Source organism: Oreochromis aureus, linkage group 8 (genome assembly GCF_013358895.1).
Source record: "Oreochromis aureus strain Israel breed Guangdong linkage group 8, ZZ_aureus, whole genome shotgun sequence".
Lineage (NCBI taxonomy): Eukaryota > Metazoa > Chordata > Actinopteri > Cichliformes > Cichlidae > Oreochromis > Oreochromis aureus.
Genome location: NC_052949.1, coordinates 24253404 through 24278471, shown reverse-complemented (window position 1 = coordinate 24278471; position 25068 = coordinate 24253404). Strand labels below are relative to the sequence as shown.

Below are 25068 nucleotides of genomic sequence, written 5' to 3'. Positions count from 1 at the left end.
TGTCCAAGGGGTCTCCTCTCCCATAAGTTTGATTCTAATTCCTACCGCGGTGATGTTAAATTGGGGTGAAACGTCATCATAGCAGCTTTGACTGGCAGCTGCAGTCACGGAGAAACTTGCGTATCTCTGTTCGGGAATAGCAGATAGAGCGTAGGCTGTGAGAGGAGGGCCAGCGTTTACGCTACGAAAACACGACCGAGTGTTTTAACCTGACAGCCTGAGGTGATCTTCAGTAAACTGGACTACCCGACTGAAGGACCCGAGCCCGACGCCCCGCTGCACTTTTTCGGTAAGTTAAACGTGTTTGTAAGCTAATCCGTAACTACCGTCCTTAGCTAGGTCCGGAGACCTAGCTAGCTAAAATGAGCACTCGGCTGTCGGGATTCGTTTAGCTAATCTGTGCAGGTGAATGAATTTACTAAAGAAATCAAGAGAAACGCCCCGGGCTGCTCAGTCACTAATTACTGTTACTGTACTTTTATTACAAGTATTATACTGTAAAAGCAACAGGCTGCACCCTGCTTCAGCTCCTGTGCAGAGCTGAATATTAAATATGTGCAAACAACAGCATGTTTTCAGTCTCTTGCCACATCTGTAAAGACAGTAACATTTTTTAAAGCTTATACTTCAGCAACTCCTCATTAATCAGGAACTATGGATTAAAGTACTTTAGTGTACTGTAATACTGAAAAAAATGTAAGAGAACTTCAGATCCTGGGTGTGTGAGGACAGAGAAGATCAGCTTTATTTCAGATTTAAGAGATAAACTTTATATTTCAGTTTGTGATGATTCTGTTCTCTTTGTGATTACAGGAGCTGCCCTCAGATTCAGACCTCAGCACCACCCAGTGACAGCAGACAGATCATCCAACATGTTCATATGTTAACTGCAAAATGAACTGATGAAAACAGTACAAAGGTTAAAGCAGCGGTCTCCAACCCCCGGGCCTCGGACCGGTATCGGTCCGTGAGTCGTTTGGTACCGGGCCGCGAGAGTTGAGGCTCAGGTGTGAAATGTATGGTTTTCAGGGTTTTTATCGGTTTTCAGCGTTACTTTGTTATCGTTTTTATCGTTAACTCGGTTTTCCTGGGTCTTTTCACGTATGTTATGAATAAATCTTCTTTTTTTCGGTACCGGCACTAGTTTTATTTTGTTGTATTCATCCGTGACACCTTAAAGGCCAGTCCGTGAAAATATTGTCAGGCATAAACCGGTCTGTGGCGCAAAAAAGGTTGGGGACCGCTGGGTTAAAGTACCACATGTGCTGTCCGTGAAAGCTGCAGCTGTTTTATTGATAAAGTTAAAGACAAAAAAACAAAAGGATTAATCACTCATGTAACAGTGTCACTATATATCAGCATTAACAGGACCTCAGTTTGGTGTTTCACAAAGCTGCTGATCTCAGACCTGCACAGCTTCCGTTTTAAACACTTGATGTACTCAGCTGCATGAAGAGCATATGAGATTTTCTCTTACACAATTTAATAAAACCTGATGAAGGTCAAAGGTCGTCACTTGTATGTTGAACTACAAACTTGTCATCTGGAATTCTTTCACAGTTTTTTGCAGATAGTGTTATTTACCATAAAGTGATGCAGAGTTATTCATACCAGAGTAACCAGAGAGCATCATATATTTTTAAATATATAACTTTCTACAGAACTGAATATATTATGTTCCTGTAAAAGTCCAGAGCCTCTGGGGAGTATCCGAGTATTTATAACATTACACAAACCAAAGGTCTCCATCACAGTGTTCATGAAATGCTGGGTGTATCCATCTTCTGGGGCGGGCCTACAGAGGAGTGCTGAAGATTTCACTGTGAGGGAGCTGCTGGTGAAGATCATGAGTCCTGCTTGATCAATGCCTTGAGCTTCAGTCTTCCTGTTGTTTCTTAAATGAAGCCTCTCTCAGTGGGTCAACAGAACTTCTGGCACAGGACAGCTGTGATGAAAGAAAGGGAAGAAGTTTCTCCAAACTTCTGGACCCAGGAAACCCAGCTTGGTCCTGATGGTCTCCCTCACTAGTTTCTCTCCAGGGTGAATGTAGCTGTTGATATAATATGGATTATTATTAAATGAAAAGAACAAATCACACTACACTACTGAAACCTCATGCTGCTGTTTTTAAAGTCTCCATGTTACCAGGCTGTAGAGGGCTCTGAATATTTAAACAGTTTTAGATCCATTTTTTATTTTTTTTATTTATTTATTTTTAGAAAGAGGGGCAATACATATTAATGAACATTTTAATAAATGTAAATATGCCAGATTATAGCCTTGGGCTAATTTCCATCTGCAGACCCTCTGGCAGGTTGGTGTTAAACACAAGTTAGTAAAAACATACAGAGACACTATTTACAGGTCATGTGACAAGGACAAAAACAGTCATCACATTATACTAGAACAAACAAATGACAAGAGTGGACACAGAGGACAGTATAGATAACAATAACGGAAACGCATCAATTATATTGCACATGCCCTGACTGTCGTGATATTGCGCTCACCCATTACACTAACAGTTGTTTCCCTTTTTGTAATACACTAACTCTTTTTCCCGTCCAATATAAAGCATGATTATTAAACATGATCACATGTTTGTGTGTCCCTCAGCCGCCCTTTTAAGTGACTCTTAAAGATGGGTAGACTTGTACTTTCCCTCACTGACAGTGGAAGACTATTCCAGAAGCTCACTCCCTGATATGACAGAGCATTCTGTGAAAAGGTGGTCCGCCTGAATGTCAATTCACAATCACCTCTAACAGTGGCTCGAGTCAGTCGAGACCCGGCAACACTGCTAGACTTTTGTTTAAAAAAAAAAATCACTCATTGGTGGAGGCGCCAGACCATGTATAACTCTGTATATTAGACAGGCAGATTTAAATAATTTGAAATTAAATACAAGTTTTTAAATTTTACTATCTAAAATTTGACAATGGTGATATGAAAAAGGTTTTTTTATCTAATATTTTCAATGCTCTTTTGTAGCATACTTTGATTGGCCCAATAGCAGCAGAGCTCGTATAGGACCAACTTGTAATACAATATTCAATATGAGCCAGTATCATAGAATGCAGGAATGTAATCGCTGCTGTGTCTGTTAATGATGTGCGGATATGTCTAAAGTTCTGTATATTAACATTTACAGTTTTCACTACTTTTTTAATATGTTTTTTAAAGGATAATTTAGAGTCTAGTAGCACTCCCAAATACTTAAATTCCTCAACATTAATTAATTCTTGTGCACCCAAGCAAACTTTTACTGCAGCCACGGTTGTTTTAGGTTTACTAAAAAACATTGATACGGTCTTTTTAAAATTAAGGCACAGGCATGAGTCATTCAGCCATTTTTGTAAATCATGTAATGCCAGTGAAAGCTGATGGGCTGCATCATCAGCAGTTTTGGCTTGTGTAAAAATTACTGTATCATCAGCATACATAATCGTGTCCACATTTTTGCACACATTAGGCAAGTCATTTACATGAAGTGAAAATAACAGGGGGCCTAGAATTGAACCCTGGGGGACACCTTGCGTACAGTAAAGATAGGGTGACTTGCTGTTCTTTATTTGCACGCATTGTTTTCTATCTGATAGATAAGACTGTATCCATTTAACAGTGTGATTACTAAAGTTAAATGTCGACAGTCTAGACAAGAGCTTAAGATGATTCACAGTGTCAAACGCACGCTTGAAATCAAGAAAAACAGCCGCAACATAACTGCTCTTGTCTAAGTAAGATTTCACTCTCTCAACAAAAACACAGACAGCCGTTTCAGTTGAATGAAGAGTGCGAAATCCAAATTGCATAGGGTGCAAACCCGGATTGGAGTCATTAAGATGTTTGATGATAGAATTAGCAACCCACTTTTCTGCTATCTTTGAAAAGATAGGGAGTATGCTAATAGGTCGATAATTAGCAGGGTCTGTTTTATCACCTGATTTATAAATTGGTGTAACTTTTGCCACCTTCCAACTCAGAGGAACGACTGCCAGCGTGATTGATAAATTAATAAGATGGGTCACAGGCACCAAAAGACAAGATTTATAATGCTTCAAGAAATTGGTATCAAATCCAAACTCATCCCTTGCTTTAGAACTTCTTAATTTAGAGATTATATTTTCTACTTCATTTTCTGTAATTTTCTAAATATTGAACTTTGAATCTGGAGAAGAAACATCCTCTTTGGTGTCGGTATTCCCAATATTTTGTTGAGGGTCACAAGAATTAGAAAACAATTGTGCAACTTCATTAATGGTACTTTGGAAAAAATCATTTAATTTAGTAGCTAGGCTAAGAGGCTCTGATACCAGTTCATTGGCAAATTTAAGTTCAAGGTCTGTATCAGCATTATGCTTACTGCTACCAAGGAGTTTGTTAATATTTTCCCAAATTAACTTACAGTTTCCTTTGGCACTATTAATTACAGTCATGAAAAAATTTGCTTTTGCCATTCTCAAAGTTTGTGTGACTTTATTCCTTGCAGATATAAAATGTAATCGATCAGTTCAACCGATCGATTTTGTTCAATCCTGCACCCCACAAAAAATAATTTAACCCCCCCAGAAATTAAAGAATGATACCTGCAGAATCACAAAGTAGAAAAAATGAGTGCTTTCAGGCTTTTATTCTGTTAAGTGTGTTCTTAACAGAAATAGTCCACTATTTCTCATTTAAAATATATTTTTTCATCAAATTTGAATTTATTTATTTGTATTCATTTATTTGCGACGAATTCTGTGTGAAGAAGCAATGTTTGACGGCGTAGTAAATGTGATTTTAGTCAAATCTGCGTGCTTTTCTCACGGTTGCGGAAGGATCTGCTTATATATCAAAGCAAGGGCGTAGATTTGGTTTTGGCATTGGTGGGGACGGATGATTCAACCACCGAACCCTGCCCTGTTTCTTTTTTTTTTTTCCTTTTTGTCTTTGCTTCTTGATTAAAAAAAAAGTAGAAATATACTTGCCTACCTATCCTATTCTACATGCTTTTAAACCATTTAAAATTACAATTCATAGTTTTATATGTGAATTATATAATGTTAAATTACTATTAAACAAATGACTAAGTATTTTAGACTTTAGTTTACTTCAGCCATATTCCATATGAATCAGGTATCATACAAAAATAAAAATAGCTTCAAATACAGTCATGACAATAAAAGAATGTGACTTTAAGGACTTAAGAACATTACTTCAGTTATAGTACGTCAACATCTCTTATACATTAGCACTAAGGGAACACTGAATGACCTGGTGGTTTTTGTCCATAAAACTACTCATCTAAGATTACCACAAAATTATTATTATGTGCTTGATGTGCCTCACCTTTGGCCCTGGCTCTTCCCCTCTGACTGCACTACGACATATTGCCACCTGATAAAATAACACATTGATTCCTGCCATATAAAAAGTGAGACTTGTCAATTCAGATTCTTTGTCAAATGTACACTAATGAATCAATTTACATCAGCAGCCTAACAATTGTCATGATAATAAATACTAGTTAATCTATAGCACCAAATCATCAGTCAGTCACCTGTGACCTCGCCTCGTCACCTCTGTCTGAGCTACAACATGGCAGAGCTGCCTCTGTCACCTGATAAATAACAGTGAGACACTCCAAATACATGCAGTCAAACATGTGCTTCAAATACAGTCATGAACCACCAAGTCATCATCCAATTTCACCTGTGATCTTGTATCACCATTGCTCTCTGAGCTTTGTGTTGGTTCTTCGGTCACCTGACAAATAGGACATACATGACAATAAGAATAAAATGTGCAGCTGCTTCAGTGCTTCTGTCAATTTGTGCAGATCTTGACTCATCAGTAATGTTTGTAGGGTGAGTGCATTTTTAAAACAATTTGTGCAAACTGCACTACAAGGTGGAATATTTGCAAAATCATGACTACCTCATGATATTTTGTCTCAAAAATTAACCCTATGAATATGTCAGTACCATTAGGATGAAATTACTGTGTCACCAACATTTTAACGTTAGACATAATTTTAACAGCCTCTGTAAACTAATATCCCGGCTTGCTCGAGGCTGCCGTTTTCTCTGACACTTTCAATCAAAATTAGAAATGCTACTCTGGGAGACTGAGATAACTAATAGTGCTGCATGTTGTGCAGTTAGTTTCCAAAACACGTTATTCATGGTTACATACAATTTTAGACTCATGTGGGCCAAAGCCTAGCATAGCCTGTAACGTTATTATGACGGACACATTTTATGAGTGAGCTTGACTTTAAGTGACTTACAGGTTTCTTTGAAAAATACTTTCTTATATCCAGGTTCTTCCTTTTTGCTGCCATCCTCCTCTCCTCCTTGCAGGTCATTGCAGCGCAGGCTTCCCACTGTTAAAACTAAACAGAGCTCCCTGAAAGGCACAGCCAATCACATTGGCCATATTTGTTACATGAGGTAGGACTCCAGTAGAGAACCTAATTTAACTCTTTCTTCACCGCTGGGTGAATGAGACGTTGACAGATCTTTTTTTTTTTTTCTTTCTATCGGGTTTGTTTTTCTTTACTCGAAGAGATCAAATTATTGGTGGGGACAATTCAATAATCGCTGGATATTGGTGGGGACATGTCCCTTCCGTCCATGCCAAATCTACGCTCTTGGTTTTGATCAAGCATTTTGTGATCCAGCAGGATATAGCAAATTTGAAATGTTGCTTTGTTGTTCACGTAAACACGAGGATTAAAAGGAAAAAAAGACGCAGCTTGACTTTGATGTGATTGGAATAAACTTCTCACCGGGAAATAATGTAAAAAAGAAATAGCACAATTATTGTAAAACCTCATCGATTTTGCAGTAATGGCAGACTCAGTGGGAAAAGTAGTGTGTCTGTGGGTGAGGAGTGGAGATTAAATGAAGGTGCAATGAAAGGGAGCAGCTGCTGTGACAATGGCCTGTCAGCAGCAGTATTGTCACAGTCGCTTAAAAGAGCATAAAACATTAGGCAGGAATTGGATAGAGCTTGTTGCTGAGCCAATGCAGACACACACAAACATATACAACTGCATGCAGAAACAGACTCACAAGAAGTTGCAGACAATTCACCTAGATCTAGCAGACTCTTAGAAGAGAAAAAAAACAGACAAAATAAGACACTATAGCTCAGCGGTGCCCACGACCGGTCCGTGAGTCGTTTGGTGCCGGGCCGCGATAGTTGAGGCTCGGGTATGAAATTTATGGTTTTCAGGGTTTTTTATTATATATTTTCATGTACTTTATATTTGTTTTGTTGTGTGTTATTTTGAAAGAAATATTTACACATTACCATAGCGACCAAAGAGCATTATGGTGCACAGAGGAGGATGTTACTCTCATGTTGTTGGCGCATTTCAGGAGGACGCTGCTAATAAAGTTACACAATTACACAGTGAATTTGGGTTTATTATATTTACAAAATACCACAGTTTTTGTCTTGGTCGTATCATTTTATTTTGTTGTATTTATCCACAACACCTTAAAGGCCGGTCCATTCTGACATTAAACCGGTCCGTGGCGCAAAAAAGGTTGGGGACCGCTGCTCTAGCTAGCTACCCTAACAATCTCATCCAGTTTTTAAAGTTCTCTACTGAAGTTTGTTCAAGCTGTTAAAGTTTTTCATATTATGTTTTCCCTTATTTTATGTATAATATGTCCTATGTATACAATACTACAATGTTTTAAATAGCTTAGCATATGAACCTTTAGCCCCCATAAGCTAAAATCTAAGGCTTCAGATCATTTTCTCACAGTAAACATTAGGTGACCAACCAGCTTGTTCCTAAAACCTTCTGTTTAGAAAGGACAGCCAATCAGGTTTAAAGTCACTCAGTGGGAATTAAAATCAGAATGACATAAATAAGAGATCCTAAAGTATAGCCCCATGTCCAAAACATCTTTTAAATCAGTTTCTTGAATTAAAAGTGAATTATTAAACTGCACTTTGTACTACAACATGGGTAGCAAGTCACTGTAGTCAGGTCTACCATGAGATCAACAGGAAAGAGAAAAGAATAAGCAGTAGAGAAACAGATGTGGGTAAGACTGTTCCAGTGAACCGGACTGCACACAATGACTAAATCACCTAGAAAATAACCTTTATAACCATTAGAACCATATATAGAAGCCACATTTGACATTTTTTAAGAAAGGAACAAAATGAGTCAACATTGGACTTGCACCTATCTGTCCATTCACTAAGAAGCTAACTGTGTGGCACAAATATTGCATAGCTGCACATAATGGCTTTCCACACACATCTGTGTAAATGCAATGGGTGAGAGGGAATGAGACTCTGGGGTGTTTATTTCCCACTTCCAGTATGAAGAGAAAGGATATATCAGCAGAGAGCCAAGAAACTAAGATATTTAAGGTCAGCCTAATGATTTATTGGTCAATATTTAACAAAAAGACAAAACAAACACATAAAAATGTAAAATATCATGTTACATTTGACCTCTGACCTCTCCTTAGAGGTCAATAGATTGATCTGACAATGCTACATGAAGCTATTTAACACTATGTTTCTTACTGCCATCGTTTGTATTGACAACACTGAGGCATTTAGGAAATGATATATGAGGATTGTAAACATCACGTTACTTTTGACCTCTGACCTCTTCTTCACAGTCAAATAAGGTCAAACTTTCATAAAAAAAATCTTACCTTTAAAGCCATGTTTAAAACTCTTCTGTCTTTGTATTGGCAATAAATAGCATTTTACATTTGACCCAATTTTTACATTTCACGTCCACCTTTCTTTAAAGTTAAACCCAAAATGTGTCTCTAAAAGAAGTGCTGTCATGAGAAAGAGAATGAGCTGCCTACATAGTGAGAAATATACTGTAGTATAATGTTATGTAATAAGCTCAAGTTATCCATTATTCATTACCTACTCCTACATAGTGTTTGTGTAATCATAGTAAACATATGTAAGCATACCCTTATCTAAATTTCACTGCACTAGAAAACCTCTTAAATTATATTCTAAAAGATATAATAATATAATATTATTTCTTGAAAATGTAAATGCATTTTAATTTTTTTCTATTTCTTTTTTTTTTTAAATGTAATTAGTTTTTTCTGTAATCAACAGTAACAGTATATTTATTAGATACTAGTTTTATGTAGTTGAACAAAAGTTTTTCCATATTGAAAAAATTAATCTATGGTTAGGCTTAACAAAAGGCATGCATAACAATATAAACACTTCTTACTTATCTGCCAAGTTAGAATCACCAATTAACTGCAAAAAAAATCAGTTTGAAGTAAAGCAAACATATTGGGTTTTTTAAAATGAGAGTTGGCATCTTTAAAGGAAGGAGGCAGGAAACTGAAAGGCTGAACCAGGGGCCACTAAGAGATAAATAGGAATCATATTGAGCTGTGGATCACTCAAAGCCACTCTAACAGAGTCCAGTGATAAAATTATGGAGGTGGAAATGAGCATAGTAATGGTTTGGTTTTTTAACAAAAGCTCTGTGGCACAGTAAGAACATATTGTGAGTTTATACCATGGCTTTTGTCCAGGTTCCTTGTTAAACTGTGTTTTTCAGCAGTATGATTGTAATACCATAAAGTGAGAAATTGTCTGTATGAACAGTTTGACTGCTCGTTCTCATAGTTTCTGTATTTAAAACTCTGTTCTCTGAATTTAAACTGAGGGGAGGAACTCCGTCTTTCCAGAAAATATTCCCTCATTTAGTGTTTGATGGCAGTGGTGGAGAGTGAGCTGACACAGAATGGTGACTGTAAAGGCCATAGCATATGATTCACAATTTCCATGGTGATCGAGGCGCTTGGTGACCTATTGTTTTCTGTGCTCGGCAAAAGATTTCAACAAAGAATAAATCAAAAACTCAAAGTAAAAGAGTGTAGTTTATTCCTACTCAGCCTTTCTTCTAAGACTTGATTTGTGGAGGACGTCAGGAAGGTACAAGAATTTTTTTTCCCTCCACAGTATTTTAACAATCCACAAGGTATGCATTTAAATGCCACGAGATGCAAGCAAAGACAGTAAAACATAGGGCTCAGGGATAAAACCTGACAGGTGTGTGAGTGTTTACTGCTCCCCTGCTAGCTCTGGACTGTGCTTTGGAAGAAAAGCTTCCAACCCAGTGGACTCTTCAGCTGTGAAGCAGGACTAGAGGTCAGCAGCTGTTGTCAGAAAACTCTAATTCTTCATTCAAAAGAGCGCACAAAAGTGTTTTTCTAGCTGATGTATGACCTTTTCCACAAGTCTGGCAAATAATCAGTGTTAATGCTGAAACTCATCGTAATTATTTAGGTGTTATCCAAGTAGCTGATGTAATTTCCTTAGCATTTAAAGCAGCTGATTTTGAAACTTCTAGTGTGCCTCTAGCCTTGCACAAGCAGCTCCAAACAGTGAAACTCTCACAGCTTATGTTTTATTCAAACACTGTTGAAGGTTTTTCAGTGCCAGATTTTTTACTGGCCCTTCGGCATTTCAGACTGTTTCAGAGGATTAAGATGGATAGTAAAGCAGACCCACAGTGTACCCAAAGGGTGGGCTTTTTCCCCATAATGCCACTACACTGTGTCTGCCTGTAATGGGCCAGCGGGAGGTTGATAAGAACTAGTATGTGTCGTTATGAGAGGTAATAACAGGTGTTAGATTGTGATGAAGTGGTACCTCAGCTGGAGAAGTCTGTTTTGCTGGTTCCTAGAAAAACATCCTATTACTTTTTTTTGGCCTCTGTGTTAGCTTTCCACTCTTTATTTTATCTTCTTGTTGCTTCATTTATCTCTCTTATTCACATTCTACTTGTTTTTGTATACAAGAGGTGAAATACTTTTAGAAGAAAAAGTGTTTTAAACCCTTAATTACCAAGAGAAGATCAGAACACTTTGTTCTTTCAAGATTGTGTCTACAATATGACAAATTACTAGGACAAGTAGGACAAGTACCTTGTGTTGTGTCACCCCTCTTGGTCTTGAGCACCAGTTCTCCAGGCTTTTGAGAGTTTTTCTCACTCATTTTCAGTCCTGGTTTTTAAGGCACTTAATACTGACCTATGAATCAGCTGAACATAAAAAAAAAGTTACCCAACTCAAAACATGACAGACAACTCACAAACACAAACAGTCTGACAAACATCAAATAGTATTTTGGCAGGAAAGAGGTGATCCCCACACAGCTGAAAATGCGGCATGTATAATGGTATGCAGTGTGTCGTTAAAAAAACCTTTAACAACTTGACAAATAGAGAACATAATAAAAAGTGGCTGAGTTGATAATTATTGGTAGAACAGTATCTGACGTCAGAGGAAATCAATTCAGCTGACAGGACCTGAGTGATCATCTGGCTCTTCAGTTGATCACCATCACTCATCATCAGAAATGGTCTCAATGACTGAACGTCTGTCGTCTTTAAGACGTACTTAAAGAATGGAAATCAGGTTGAATCTGGGGTATGACAGATGACACGAGAACTGGAGTGAAAATCAGTGGCAACAGGTTTTATGGAGTCAAATGGCGGTCGAAATTTAGGGAGGATGTCGAGAGAGACATGGGTGACAGTGGGTGCCTACAGTTGTCTGTAAAACGTAGTGGAGGCTCGGTCAGGATTTGGGGCTTTTAGCCGGGGGTGGGGGTGGGGATTAGGTTATAATTGAAGGAAACATTTTTTTCAACCATGCAATATTAGCTGGAAAGCATCTGACTGCTTCATTTTTCAGCATGATGATGTCAAAAACACTGCCAGTGTTGTAAAAGCATACAAGATAGTGTTTCATTATGTAATTTCTGTCAGTCGTGGATTGGCCTCCCCTCAACTTTTTTAAGCAGTGTGGGATCATCCTGAAAGCGAACAGAACAAAAGGCAGCCAACATCCAAAAAAAAGAGTTTTAATGTTCCTCAAAAAGCTGCACATACTAAACATTGACTTTCACCTCCTAAATATTGTACAAATTCTAAGTTATATTCTGTATTTCCATGTGTTTATTTCAGTACTTCTCATTTTCCTAACTAAATATACAGAAATGAGAAGTGGCTCCAGAGTTTTGCACTAAAAACATTTAAATATAAATGTCACTGTGGACTGCAAAAGAAAAACACTTCCTGTCTGCAGCTTATATATGAGAACATGAGGTAATTTAGGCCTGCTGGAGCTCAGTCATTATTGCAGTTCAATTCAGTTTTATTTATACAGCACCAAATCACAACAGTCACCTCAAGGCGCTTTATATTGTAAGGTAGACCCTACAATAATACATACAGAGAAAAACCCAACAATCATATGACCCCCTATGAGCAAGCACTCTGGCGACAGTGGGAAGGAAAAACTCCCTTTTAACAGGAAGAAACCTCCAGCAGAACCAGGCTCAGGGAGGGGCTCTAAATTAACATATAAAATGTAAAGAAATTAATAGAAGCTGGCAAAAGAGCAGAAACCATGATGTTATCTTTTATTTTAATCACACCCTCTGTGACCCTCTCAAAGTACAATTTAGGCTGAACTCTGTTTAAAAGCATTAATTTGGTTACTAACAAGCTAGTATTAAGAAGGTAACATGCTGTGTCTGTAGATAAAAGGTTGGAATAACAAATACAGCAAAAATTAGTAAAGAAAAACGTTTGTTAATGGTGCTTTAAATGTTTCTGTAATTTAATCAGTGTGTCACACGTGATTCTAAATGCTGTGCAAACCTCCTCCAGGCACAGTTTTACCCTTGATTCTTGTTCCTGCCTTGTTTTTTTAAATCCTAGCTGTGCATAAAGAAAATAAATAAATAAATAAAGAGACTATGAATCAGCAGGTTGTAGCTTTGTAACAACATAGCTGTTAATGGCATGACAGGATGTGTTTGCTTGTCAGTGTTTGAAGCAGGCCACACGCACACAAACACTCATTAGATACCCTGTGACCTTTTCACTTTCAGTTTGAATAGTGTGTACTTTAAATATATGTGGCAGGCATGACAAATGAGACAAATGGGACATCAGAGGAGAGGGCTGCTGCTCAGAGTGTGCAGAGAGGCAGACAGACTGCCTCTACACACTGGTCCCAACTTTAGAGAAGCCCTCACAGCACAGATAAAGAGGCTTTCCCCTTCTACAGCCTTACTATCTGTAGAATCTAAAACAGACAATTCCCAGCACCTTATGGGGGAAATAAACAAGACCTAATATCTTATATTTACACTCAGTCATAGATCAGCAGTTCAGCAATTAGATTTCATTCTACAGTCTCCATCCCACAAGGGCTGCATATCCACGTATAGCAGGTTTCATAATAGAAATCTGTTTGTAAACAGCAAGGCCATCCTTCAGACTGGAAACCTCCACAGGCGTTTTGCTGTTAATAGATCGGTTTCCTGTTTGAAAAGACAGCACCTAGTATTTTTCTTTCACAGTACACAGACTTTCTGTCCATGCTGATGTTCTTCACGTATTTTGTTATCATCTACAGTTTGCCAACATGTTCTTCTTTCATCCATCCCCTTAAACTGTTCTTATTCCTGTGTAACAGAGAAGCCCAAGGACATACACTAACAAAGATCAACTGTTTGTGTCTCTGCAGAGGGCTTGGCAGTAGGTGTTGGTTTTGGAGCTGTAGGAAAGACAACATCTGCTACCTTTGAGAGTGCCAGGTAAGACTGATGTAAAACCCGAGAAACAAATACAACACACGGCCTCAACCTCCAGTTGAGGTTGTCTGTTCACAAGCTTTCTGACTGGTTATTATTACTACATTAAAAACTTCAGGTAGTTGAGTTTAATACTGAAGCTGAAATGGTTGGCTTTTCTTATGCTCATTTTTAGCTCCATATTGTTTTTATGAGCTTTGGACAATTCACAGTTCAAAAGAAGGGGGGAAAAAAAACCATAGTCTATAATTTGTTCTCAGTTAATCGTTTTAGGTCCTTTCCCTTTAAAACGAGCTGTCTTTTGATTGGCCGCTCCTCGTAAACTCAAGGTTTTAACAGCAAGTGAGGGGACTTCAGTGCTGTGTGTCTGAAATAATCACAATCGGGATATGCCCACATCTTGATATCACACAAAGCTAAGATGAGCATTTAAAGAACTCTGAAGCCTAAGATAACCTTAGTATTTGAAATGTTGGCTATGGCTAATGTGAGTATCCAGCAATGTAACAGTATATAGATGACTGGAAATAAGTTCCACTTTGAAGATGGGTTTGATTGGTTTAGTGCGTTTCCATGTGATCCCATAACTGTGCTCTGTTGTGTGCTGCTGACACCTAGTGGTTATATTCCAGTACTGCCAATACAGTTGGAGCTCCCAACAAACCTTTTCTAAGCCACCAGCCTCGTCTTTAGAAGCAGCTGCATGTTTATCTGTGGATCTGAAAAAGCATTAAGATTAAAAACAATCAGGTCTTTAACAAACAGAAACAAAGTAACACTTTGATCTGCTAACAGTGTGATTGCAGTTTCAGTCATACACTAGCAAAAGGAGTTATAAACCAGAGTTAAAGTACTCTTGTAGATACAGGAGTACTATTAAACACAGGCTACAGCACTTATTAAAAGAATATTGTTAAAGCCAGGACCCACTGCACCAGCGTAGGGTCTGACAATGAGTCCAAGGATTTCATCCCTATATGTAATAGCAGTCAGGGTGCCGTTGCCTAACCTGTGGACTTCTGTGTCCCGCTCCACGGACATCCCTCCCCACACCATCACTGACCCATGGCGAACAAACCAAATTGGTCCCCGTAGCTTATCCAGACCCTTTCTGGAGCTTGGTAGCAAGCTCAGGGTGAACCTGCTCTGATCTGTGCGGTGGACCTTCCAATTCTGGTATTCAATGGGAAATGCCAATCGGGCTGCATGGCGCTGGGCAGTGAGCACAGGGCCCACTAGAGGACGTTGAGCCTTCAGGCCACCTTCATGAAGTCTTTTTCTGATTTTTTTTTTTTTTTTTGGTCAGAGACATTATCCTTTTCCTCCTTGCCAAAGGAGTAGATACCAGTCCTCTTTATTGAGTAGAGGACCCAGGGCCCTATCCAGCTCTCCTGGAGTAACAGCCCGTCTCCTCCTTGACACTGTGCTGGGAGACACATCAAAGCTATCCTAATGAACAGTTTACTCTGGTTTGGCTTCAATATCTGACCACCGATTATTACAAAAAAAATTTAAAAAAATTGGGAAATCTGTGTGATAAATTACACAGTAACTGGAAACTCCTTTTATCCCTACACCGAAACCTTCCTCACCATTCAAGTTGTTATTGTATGCATCCACCCTACATGTAGTTACATTTCTTGGGAGGTGTATGTCAAATTACGTAGAAGGTTGCGGTGTAGGGTTAAAATGGGGTTCCAGTTATGGTGCAAGTTACAACGTAGATCTGATGCAGATGTAAGCATAAAGGTTGCACACAAATTATACACAAAATTCCTAAGATTTACAAATGTAAAAAAGGTTTTATGTAATACCAATGAGTTTATACTCAAAGCAGCAAAGTAAATACTAATGTTGTCCTTTCAGCCCTTTAGAGCTGATATAATGACTGAAGACTTTCACTCTTCCCACTTCATCATGGGATGAGGGCATTGGTGGCCAGCTTAATATTTCATAATATTTCTTGTAAAGAAAAGTTGGGTGACTGATTGTTTCTGTTCCATCAGAAATTTGGCCATTGGTATTGGAATCCAGAATTTCCCTGAAGGGCTGGCAGTGAGCCTGCCCCTCCGTGGGTCAGGGGTGTCAACATGGACAGCCTTCTGGTAGGGGAAAACACAGGTTTCTACTCACTCATCAGTCTTCGAACAATGTGCAGCTGCCTTCATTGTTGGTGTTCTTCCTTCAGGTATGGTCAGCTTAGCGGTATGGTGGAGCCTGTTGCTGGGCTGCTCGGCGCCGTAGCTGTTGTTCTGGCAGAACCTCTATTGCCGTACGCATTGGCATTTGCTGCCGGGGCGATGGTCTATGTGGTGGTGGATGACATCATACCTGAGGCGCAAGTCAGGTAAGAGTGAAAAGGAGGGGTTATTTTTGGGGTGGGGGGGTCAAAGCTAGATTACTTGTGCAAGAGGTCTAATCTTTTATCCTTTGCTTCAACTTGGCATCACCAGTGGAAACGGAAAGCTGGCATCCTGGACCGCCATCCTAGGCTTTGTAGTGATGATGTCACTAGATGTGGGTCTAGGCTGAGATACCATGAGGACCGGCGATCCCTCACAGGACATGATGTTGTCATGATGATGCAACTTGTATTTTAAGTAAAAGGGGGACCAAAAATTAGTGTTTGATTCTCAAACACTGTTTATGCATTTAGTTTTAATTGTTGATCATGAAATTGATCAGGTTTGGAAGGATGATCATACTTGAACTTTTAACTTTTGTCATTCACATTTTAACAGTGATTTCCTGAGAGCAGCTGACATGTTTTTCATGTCAGATATTTCATTAAGGAATTAATTTCTGAATATTTAAATGAATATTCATATTCCAGGGCTGGAGAATGCTTTGTTGGGACTTTGTAGCTTTTAAGTTTAGAAACAATATTATAAGTACAGGTAATTTCTGTTCTGTTAAGTTAAAATGAATGTTTTGGGTTTTGTTTCGTCCATTTCCCTAATGATCATGATACTTGAACTCTGGTGTTTGGCTTGCTGTTGTATGGGAGTGAAAATAAATAATTACAACATTTCTACTTCTGTCGTCTTGTTATCATTAAGACACCAGACAGTATGATTATGGTGTACTGAATTATGGCATTTCAAATATGACACTTTGCAGCTATATGCTCTTTAATGGAAGATGTTCAACCTAAATATTTCAAACATGCAATCTAATGTCCCGGGATTATGATGCTTTTATTTTGAGATGTGGTGTTGTCGGCACTGATTTGATTTGAACAGTAGTGTATTTTCAGACCTTTTGTTTTTTAATGTGACATAAGATCTTGTATTTGTTCATTGACTAATCTTTTGTAATCTATGAAAGTACCTCTCACAATAGTGTACAGCAAAATGGCCATAAAAAATGTAACCCATATACAGTGGTGTGAAAAAGGGTTTGCCCTCCTCCTCTTGTTTGTTTCATCTGAACCACATTAGAGAAAGATAAACAAATAATGCAGTTTCTAAATTATAGTGTTTATTATTAGGGAAAGGGTAAAAATCCAAATCTGCTCGGCCCTGTGTGAAAAAGTGATTGCCCCCTTAACCTAATAACTGGTTGGCCCACCCTTAGCAGCAACAACTGCAATCAAGCATTTGTGATAACTGGCAATGAGGCTTTTACAGCACTTTGGAAGAATTTTGGCCCACTCATTTTTGCAGAATCGTTTTATTTCAGCCTCATTGGATGGGTTTCAAGCATAAACCAGCTTTTTAAGGTCATGCCACAGCATCTCAGAGTCAGGTCAGGACTAAGCCAATCTAAAGTCTTTATTTTGTTTTTCTTAAGCCATTCAGAGATGGACTTGCTGGTGTGTTTTGGATCATTGTCCTGCTCCAGAACCCAAGTGTTCTTTAGTTTGAGGTCACAAACAGAAGGTCGAACATTCGCCTTCAGGATTTTTTGGTAGACGACAGGATTCCATTTACCACAAAGTCTATCACACTACCACCACTATATTTTACTGTTGGTATGATGTATAATGGGACACACACCTTCCAGAAACGTCAGCTTTTGTCTTGTCAGTCCACAGAGTGTTTTCTCAAATATTTTTTCCCTTTAATAATAAACACCTTCATTTAGAAACTGCATGTTGCGTTTACGTGTGTTTTCTTAGTCTACTATTTAAATCTGTTTGATGATCTGAAACATTTAAGTATGACAAAAATACCAAAATAATAGGAAATCAGGAAGGGGGAAAACCCTGTAAATTCACCACAGTACAAGACAGCCTGTTTATCCTGCAGTACCTTTGCATAGTGACTGAAACCAGCACCACTGACTAACTATGGGCCGTGAGGACAGTTTCATGATCAATAATATGCAAATTGTTGTACAGATATTTTCAAACCTAGAGACTAAAAGTAAAAAGCTGTCTGAAAAATAAATACTCATGTAAAGCACAGATACCTCAAAATTCTACTTAAGTGCAGTAACAAATTTCTACTTGATTACTTCCCACCTGTGGTCATGGTACATCTCCTGGCAACCCTGTGAGACCAGAGACTGCAGTTTGGCCCAAGGGCCGTCGGCCATATCTTCCTGCAGTCCTTCACTGCAAATCTTTAAAACATTGTGGAGCAACAGGGTGCCGAAACGGTCTTCCTGCAACTCTCTTGCCTACTAGCTTGAAGTTGCGCCATGACAGATCAGTCAAACATGGCGTGCTTGGCGCAGACACCAACAGAACGCTGTAACACCGTACATGGTCACAGCTGCTGACAATCAGGCACCTGACTGTCAGCAGCTGTGGTACCAGAAGCTCCGAACAAGAGTCAGCAGCAGAAAAGGAAGTTTGTTAAGTTTTTAATTTGCACAGCTCACATACTCAACTCACTGCTGCTCAACACGCACATGCTCGGTTGTTCAAATCTTATTCTTATATTGTCACTTTATAGCTGAGTTAATTAATTGTCAGAATTTTTTTCCAGTGAAACTGGAGTGTTAATTGAACCTTCAGACAATAAATAAATAGATAAATAAATAAAAATGTCTATTATAAATATTTCCATCCAGTATTTGGTGCAATGTATTGCTTAAAATGTATTGTGTTATTTATTTAGTGGGTTTTTTTTGGTGATGTAGAGGTTTCAAAAACTCACAAAAACCCATGAATCAAACGTGATAAATTCCTTCCCCTAATCTAAGGCTACATTCACACTGCAGGCGAAAGCGCATCAAATCCGACTTTTTTGACCCCATGCGAACTATATGCGATCATGGTATGACAGTGTGAACAGCACAAATCCGATCTGGGTCACTTTCGTATGTGGTTCTGAATCCGATACATATCCGATGTTTTAGAAAGCGACTGCTGTTTGAACGGTCATGTCGCATTAAATCCATCTTTTACGTCACTGACACAAGACAGACGCCAATTATCAGCGCCGGAGAAGCGTCCGAGAAGACATCACGAACGCTTCCTGGCCATCCAGTGTAGATGTCAGTGAAACTGTTGGGAAGACAACGCTGGAGAGACGTGATAGAAATCTGCAACTATCCTTTGAAGCACCGCTCCTCTCTAAAACAGCAATAAGGATAATTATTAGGCCATATGTAAATAACAAAATAACTTTATAACTTAAAGCAAAATTGGGAAACGTAAAGTCCGAAACAAGTCTTTATATTAAGGTCCATCAGTCAAAGCGCGTTGTGTGTGACGGCTTCTTTTGCGCATGCGGGGCACTTTGAGGGTTCACACTAGAGCGCGTTTGCTGTCACATTTTATTTGTAGTGTGAACAAGCAGACAAAAAAAATCGGAATTGAGCATTAAGACCTGCAGTTTGAACGTAGCCTAATAATGCGAGCACATAATCTGACAAAAAAAATAACAGAGTATTGTTGAGATTTAAATATATAATCTTAAATGCTTATATGCTGATTATATTGTTTTATATAAGAGAGGCCCAACTCTTAGTACACTCTGTGCCAAAAGTAGTGACAGGAAACTGCAGGCTTTTGCAGAGGCAGAAAGTGAAACTAAGCAGAGTGTTTGATCGAAACTTAAAGTGTGGTGTGACGTCTAGAGGAAGTGTAAAAGTAAATAGGCTTCCTGTTTGTACTTGAGACTAGGTGATGTCGTCTCTGTGCTCAGTCTCCATATCCCGGGATATGTAAAATTAAAGATCATTTTTAAGTAAAAGACCACTTTTGAACCGTGTCTTTCTTGGCCGTAGAGAATACAAAAGAACTGGGATTTAATACTATGAACACATTTTTGGACATTTTTCTCTCTTTAGAAACAGGATTTCAAACCAGGGTTGGTCAGAGAAACCCATAAACAAGTAGCATCAGAAGGAACATAGAGTGGCAGTCATTGACTACAAAAGATTTTCATTCATCTGTTAAAGATGGTCCTTGGGTTTAAAATTAAGTTAGTTTTTCAGATTATTTTTTAACCTGATATATATGTATTAGAATTTGTCTCTGTAAATCTATTTCAAGAAAAGAACAATGAATTAATCTTCAAGATAAATGTGATGCTGTGCTCTACTTTATACGGTCCCTTCATGCTACCGAGAGACAGAACAGGTGCTGTCAGCCTGCAGCAAACTTGAGCAGTCTTTCAAATCTAAAAATTGGACTAAACAAGCAGTTCTTCTGCGTACAGAGAGCTCTTACTGGGAGTTTTTTGTTCAGTTGATCTGTTGCTGTGGTGATGGGTAGAAGCAGGGTAGATGGTTAGAAAATAAAAGACTTTTATTAACATTGATAGATTTTTTTTTAATTAAAGCATTTAGTTGTAATTTAATGTGAAAATATTGGCTGGCTTTTACAAACAGAAAGCTCGAACAGCAGATGGGTGTTGCTCCTGTGCACACAGTCAGCGCTGTGTGTCTGAGACGACCAGGTCAAGAGAAAAAAGACACTTATGAAGCTGAGCTAACGTCTTTATGTGAAATAGATCAAATAGTTCAGGATCTGTTAATTATGAGAGCAAATGTGGATTTAGTTTTGATCACTGTCTTTTGACTAAAACTTCATTCAGTTTTAGGCATGATTTAGGAAAAATTCTTTTAGTTTTACTTGACTAAATACTACTAAGATTATTGAAGACTAAATCTGAATTTGAGTTGAGTAAAATATAAAGTGTAAAATTCTGTCGTGTTTTTACGGTGAAAGTTGATCCACATGGTTTACAAAGTGTCTTATTTTCCTTGAAATAAAATATGAAATGTGTCCATCTGTTTGCTCTGGTCTTCCTCCCAAGTGTTGATATTTTGCAACAGGAAGTGCGGGAGCATCTCTTCCTTCCAACGTGTTTGTCATGGGCAGATCAAATTGTCCAAACTCATCTCGCCTCTCTAGGAAAATTAATTCATTCTGGTTGAAGCTCGTCTCTCCTTTTTCATTCATTCATTTTTATTTGTCAAAGAAAGTGCCGAGACATTTCATTATAGTTTTTTTTACATTCGTTTTTATTTATTGTTTTGTTTTGTTTCCATCAGGTATAACATGAAGAGATTTATTAGTCAATGCTATTAACACTGATGAGGAACCACCATTGTGCTGTAATCCAGTCTAACTTATTTAGACAGTGGCATGTTTGGACCAATTTAAGGAAGTAACACAATGATGAAGAGAAACATGTATGACTTTGTTGTTGCAGAGTCATTCACACGCTAGTAAAAGCAGATATAAACCAAACACAGACTACAGCACTTGTCAAATCTATCCTTCAAGTTTATATTTTGGTGATTCTGAAAAGCATCAAATTCAGCATCCACTCTCTAATAATTATGGTCAATAACTCTGTTTTATGACTCTAATGTAACATCAATGCATTGGTAAAAAATGTAGATCATAAACGGGGTTGTTATACTTTCTGGAATAGGTCTGTGGGTCACTTTTTCATTTAAGGAATTCATCTGAGGAAAGCCAAGGAATGTAATGCTAGACATGTTTCCCAATTACCTTTCATGCAGAGCTTAAATCATGATTTTTACAAATATATATGGGCTTTTGAATAAAACCAGTTTACAAGATATTAAACATGTTATTCAAGCCCTGAGAAAGTAACAAATATAGGTGTGATGGCACAAAGGTTTAAAACCAAACGTTACCCAAAGTGCTTCACATGAGCAACTAAAAACAAAAACAAAACTAAACCAAACACAGTAAATTGCAGTGACTATGAAGAATTGGGAAGACCAACTGACTGATGACTGATTTTCTCGGTCAGAGCACTGGCCAAGATAAACAATTTATTGTCCTTGACTGGATTCCAAAGCCTGTAGATCAGACTGGACCCTTACATAACTGTGCTGGCCACAATTTTTTTTTTTTTTTTTACCTCTTTCAGTTGTTTAAAATTTACTTTTTACTTTTCTTATTTGTGGCTCGATAGACATAGATGATCAGTATCAGGTTTGAATCAGAATCAGAATACTTTATTAACCCCGAAGGACATTACGGGATCTTTGGATATCAAAGACAGCATTTTGTCTCACGAGAGCTGGAATATTTGCTTGCAGTTTTGAAAAATAATCCCTTGTCCAGGTAATCTGAGGTTTAGAAAACAGAACCTCTATTACCTTATTGGCATGTTTTGAATCATCACGATTTCTCATCATGGTCTTTAATTTCTCCATCAGAAGGTTCATGTCCTGCTGATAAATCCCTGCTGCACGCACGGCTCTGGATCCATCAGGTTCCTCTGCACTTTCTAGACGAGCCTGATGGATCAGCATCTGTGTGTGGAAGGCAGCTCCATTCACCCACTGCTTCAGAAAGTGAGTGTCCATATGTTCATCTATCAGCATGGAGTTCTTAGAAAAGAAATTGGAGTACACGGCATCATAGGGTTAATTACGAATATTTCTATACATTAATACTTCTGTAAAATCCCCTATTCAGGGATGATTTGTTACAAATGAAAGATGGCAGCTTTGTACCTTGAGCCGTGTGAGCTGGACACTAAGAGCAATCTCACTTTGACGGGTGTCAGAGAGTTGAAGTTGTGAGTCTCTCAGGTTGATCTGCATACGCTTCAAATACTCGTGCATCAGATCTCGCACCTCCACAGTTAAGGAGAGGAATGTTAACGTTCATTAGGGCAAATTTATTTAGCTACATTACGTATCCCAACGAACACCACTTTTAAGTGCTAAGTTCTTAAGGTCTTACCTCCTTGGCCTTCTCCTGTGCAAACACCCTCTCTAACATTTCAGCTGTGCCCATGGTTTCTTTGTTTAGGCTTTTGGCGACCACGTCTAAGGCCAAGGAAATGATAAGAGCTCCCAGTCCGACAGCATGAGGCACGGAGCTGAGCCCACCTAGAACATCCCCCACCTTGCTTACAACAGATGAAGCTTCTCCAATGTACAAGACCTGGTCTCTGTAATTGTTCAGCTCTTCAGCCGAGTTGAGCCCAGAGAATCTCTGCAGGGAACTGAGAGGACATTTTTTTCCATTAGTTTAGCACCCTACAAGGAACTTAGCTCATGCTGTTATTATATTTTAATTAACTATTGATTAACATTTACTGCCCATTTTATTTCAGTTTTTGAAAGTTTCAGTTTGCTCCTATGATCACTAACTTTGCAAATGTTTAATGCTAAACACAAACTGCTTGGTATTAAAACCAAAAGAGTGTTAAAAGAATGCTCTACATGAAAACTCAACTGATTAACAAAATGAATGAATTTACAGTGAAATCATGTATTTCTCTGCTTTGTTTTTGTTTAATGTTTTTTGTTTAATTTATCTTATAGATATATCATCATGTATGCATGGAACATCATCATATATAATGGAACTTTATCGTGTGGAATGTAACCTCATAAACTAGTATGGAATGGCACAACGTAACATGTCAGGTAGGATGGAATGTCATTGTGTCTAATAGGATGTCATAATGCAGATGGGAATGTCATTGTTTAGCATGAAATGTCAGTTTAGAATGGAACATCATCAGGTCATTATTTAAAACTGAATGAAGAACGGAACGTCCTATTTAAGAATGGAATACCGTCTTGAATGGAATGTTATCCTGTTGATCTTCGTCTTGCTGAACAGAATGTCATCATTAAAACTGGAACGTAATCATGTAGAATGGAACGCTAAAGGACACTAGTTGTCTTTTGGTTGTGGAATTGCTTACCTGTCAATTTTAAATTCATCCAACTGTAATACGCTGAATAATATCTCAGCCAAACTTTCTAAGGCCATCTTCTCCTGCTCTGGAGATAGTGTTTGACCCATTTCCTGTTTAGTTGCTGTCATGAGAGTAACAAAGAAAAAAAGCTTTAAATGTTTTTTACATGATCTAAGACAGAATCTTTAACAATTTTTTGAAATTATACACATGTTTTTAAAATTATTTAAATGCTCTTTCCCCCTTGTTTTTTCAGTGGTTTAACCAGAAGCACAACAACCAGCAAATGGATTGCCAAGTTTAGCACTGACTCATCATGCCAGAGACTGAACATGAATCCTTTCACTTTTCCCACATCTACATATATATATATATATATATATATATATATATATATATATATATATATATATATATATATATATATATATATATATATATATCTTTAGACGGTCGTGGCCACATCTTGTTCACATATTGATTTACACAGAAGATAAATCCTAACTTTAGTGCTCATCTGACTTTAGTCAGGCTCCACTGAATGTGCTGATTATGATTGTATAGGATTTGAGAAGCAATTTCCCCAAGTATAAAATCTTTTAATATATTCTACAAAAAATGTCATAATCTGAACATTTTGGGGAATTCTTTGACTGTTTCTTTGACCCTTTCTCATTCTGAGAAACAGAGCCCATGCAAGAGCCTAAAGAAAAGTGCTTAAAGATTTTTTGCTAGTGATCTGCCCTTGGGACACAGTAAGTACAAATCACATCCTTCTTGCACCCTTCCTAAAAATATATCAGACATAAATATTCTTGTTTTTGTTTTGTTTTTTTGTATGGGTGTTGCTCTTAAAAGATATTTTTGTAGAATGTGCCAGGCTAAGAAGCAACAGGATTACAAACTGAAGCTGTAGGTATCAACTCACCTAAAGATTAGAAGTTAGCAGCAGCAGCAGTGTCGGTGGTTATTTCCTTCAATTTTTGAGGTTCAGGTTTAAATGGTTGAACAGAGAAGGTAAAAGGTCACAAAGCACCAATGAAGACCTATGTCAACATACTGAATAGATAAGAGACAGGACGTTGAACGGACAAAAGAACCACTGACAAAATAATATTCTTGCATGGTGTTGTCACATGAAAATGTTAGAAATCTAACTTTCTTGCCTTTCTTTTGACATATATTTTTAAGGTAATAATTACTTTATGTCAATGGAAAATTGTACTTAGTAGTCAGTATAAGCTTTTAATGATATAAGTTTGCATATGATAGAATACTGTATGTTGACCTTTTGATGACTTAGACTGTTGTCCACTACAGAACTGTTTTATAAATTCTTTCTCACAGC

At 38.0% G+C, this 25068-nt stretch overlaps 2 protein-coding genes across 4 annotated transcripts in view; one reads left to right on the top strand and one right to left on the bottom strand.

The window, feature by feature from the left end:
* The window catches only part of LOC116330238 (zinc transporter ZIP11), a 173279-nt gene extending 156625 nt beyond the window's left edge, over positions 1–16654 (top strand). For all 3 annotated transcript variants that reach the window (XM_031752491.2, XM_039616740.1, XM_039616741.1), the window contains 4 exons: positions 13554–13623; positions 15627–15725; positions 15809–15967; positions 16074–16654. In XM_031752491.2, coding sequence (XP_031608351.1) covers positions 13554–13623; positions 15627–15725; positions 15809–15967; positions 16074–16152 — 407 coding nt within the window. In that variant the 3' untranslated portion in view covers positions 16153–16654. The remainder of the gene's footprint in view (positions 1–13553; positions 13624–15626; positions 15726–15808; positions 15968–16073) is intronic.
* Positions 16655–21018: 4364 nt separating this feature from the next.
* On the bottom strand, positions 21019–24757 carry LOC116330304. Its single transcript, XM_031752572.2, has 5 exons — positions 24649–24757; positions 23727–23841; positions 22751–23015; positions 22519–22641; positions 21019–22392 (listed from the first exon to the last, which is right to left on the bottom strand). Exons 2-5 carry the CDS (start codon positions 23825–23827, stop codon positions 22018–22020), a joined length of 864 nt encoding a protein of 287 aa, XP_031608432.1. The 5' UTR covers positions 23828–23841; positions 24649–24757; the 3' UTR covers positions 21019–22017.
* Between the last annotated feature and the right edge of the window lie 311 nt (positions 24758–25068).

Bases quoted from the DNA above. Each gene is read 5' to 3' on its own strand.
- LOC116330304 (XM_031752572.2), bottom strand. From the start codon at position 23,827: ATGGGTCAAACACTATCTCCAGAGCAGGAGAAGATGGCCTTAGAAAGT. The intron at 23,016-23,726 runs GTAAGCAATTCC...ATGTCCTCTCAG, and splicing joins GATGAATTTAAAATTGACAG to TTCCCTGCAGAGATTCTCTG. The intron at 22,393-22,518 runs GTACAAAGCTGC...TTCTTTTCTAAG, and splicing joins TCCAGCTCACACGGCTCAAG to AACTCCATGCTGATAGATGA.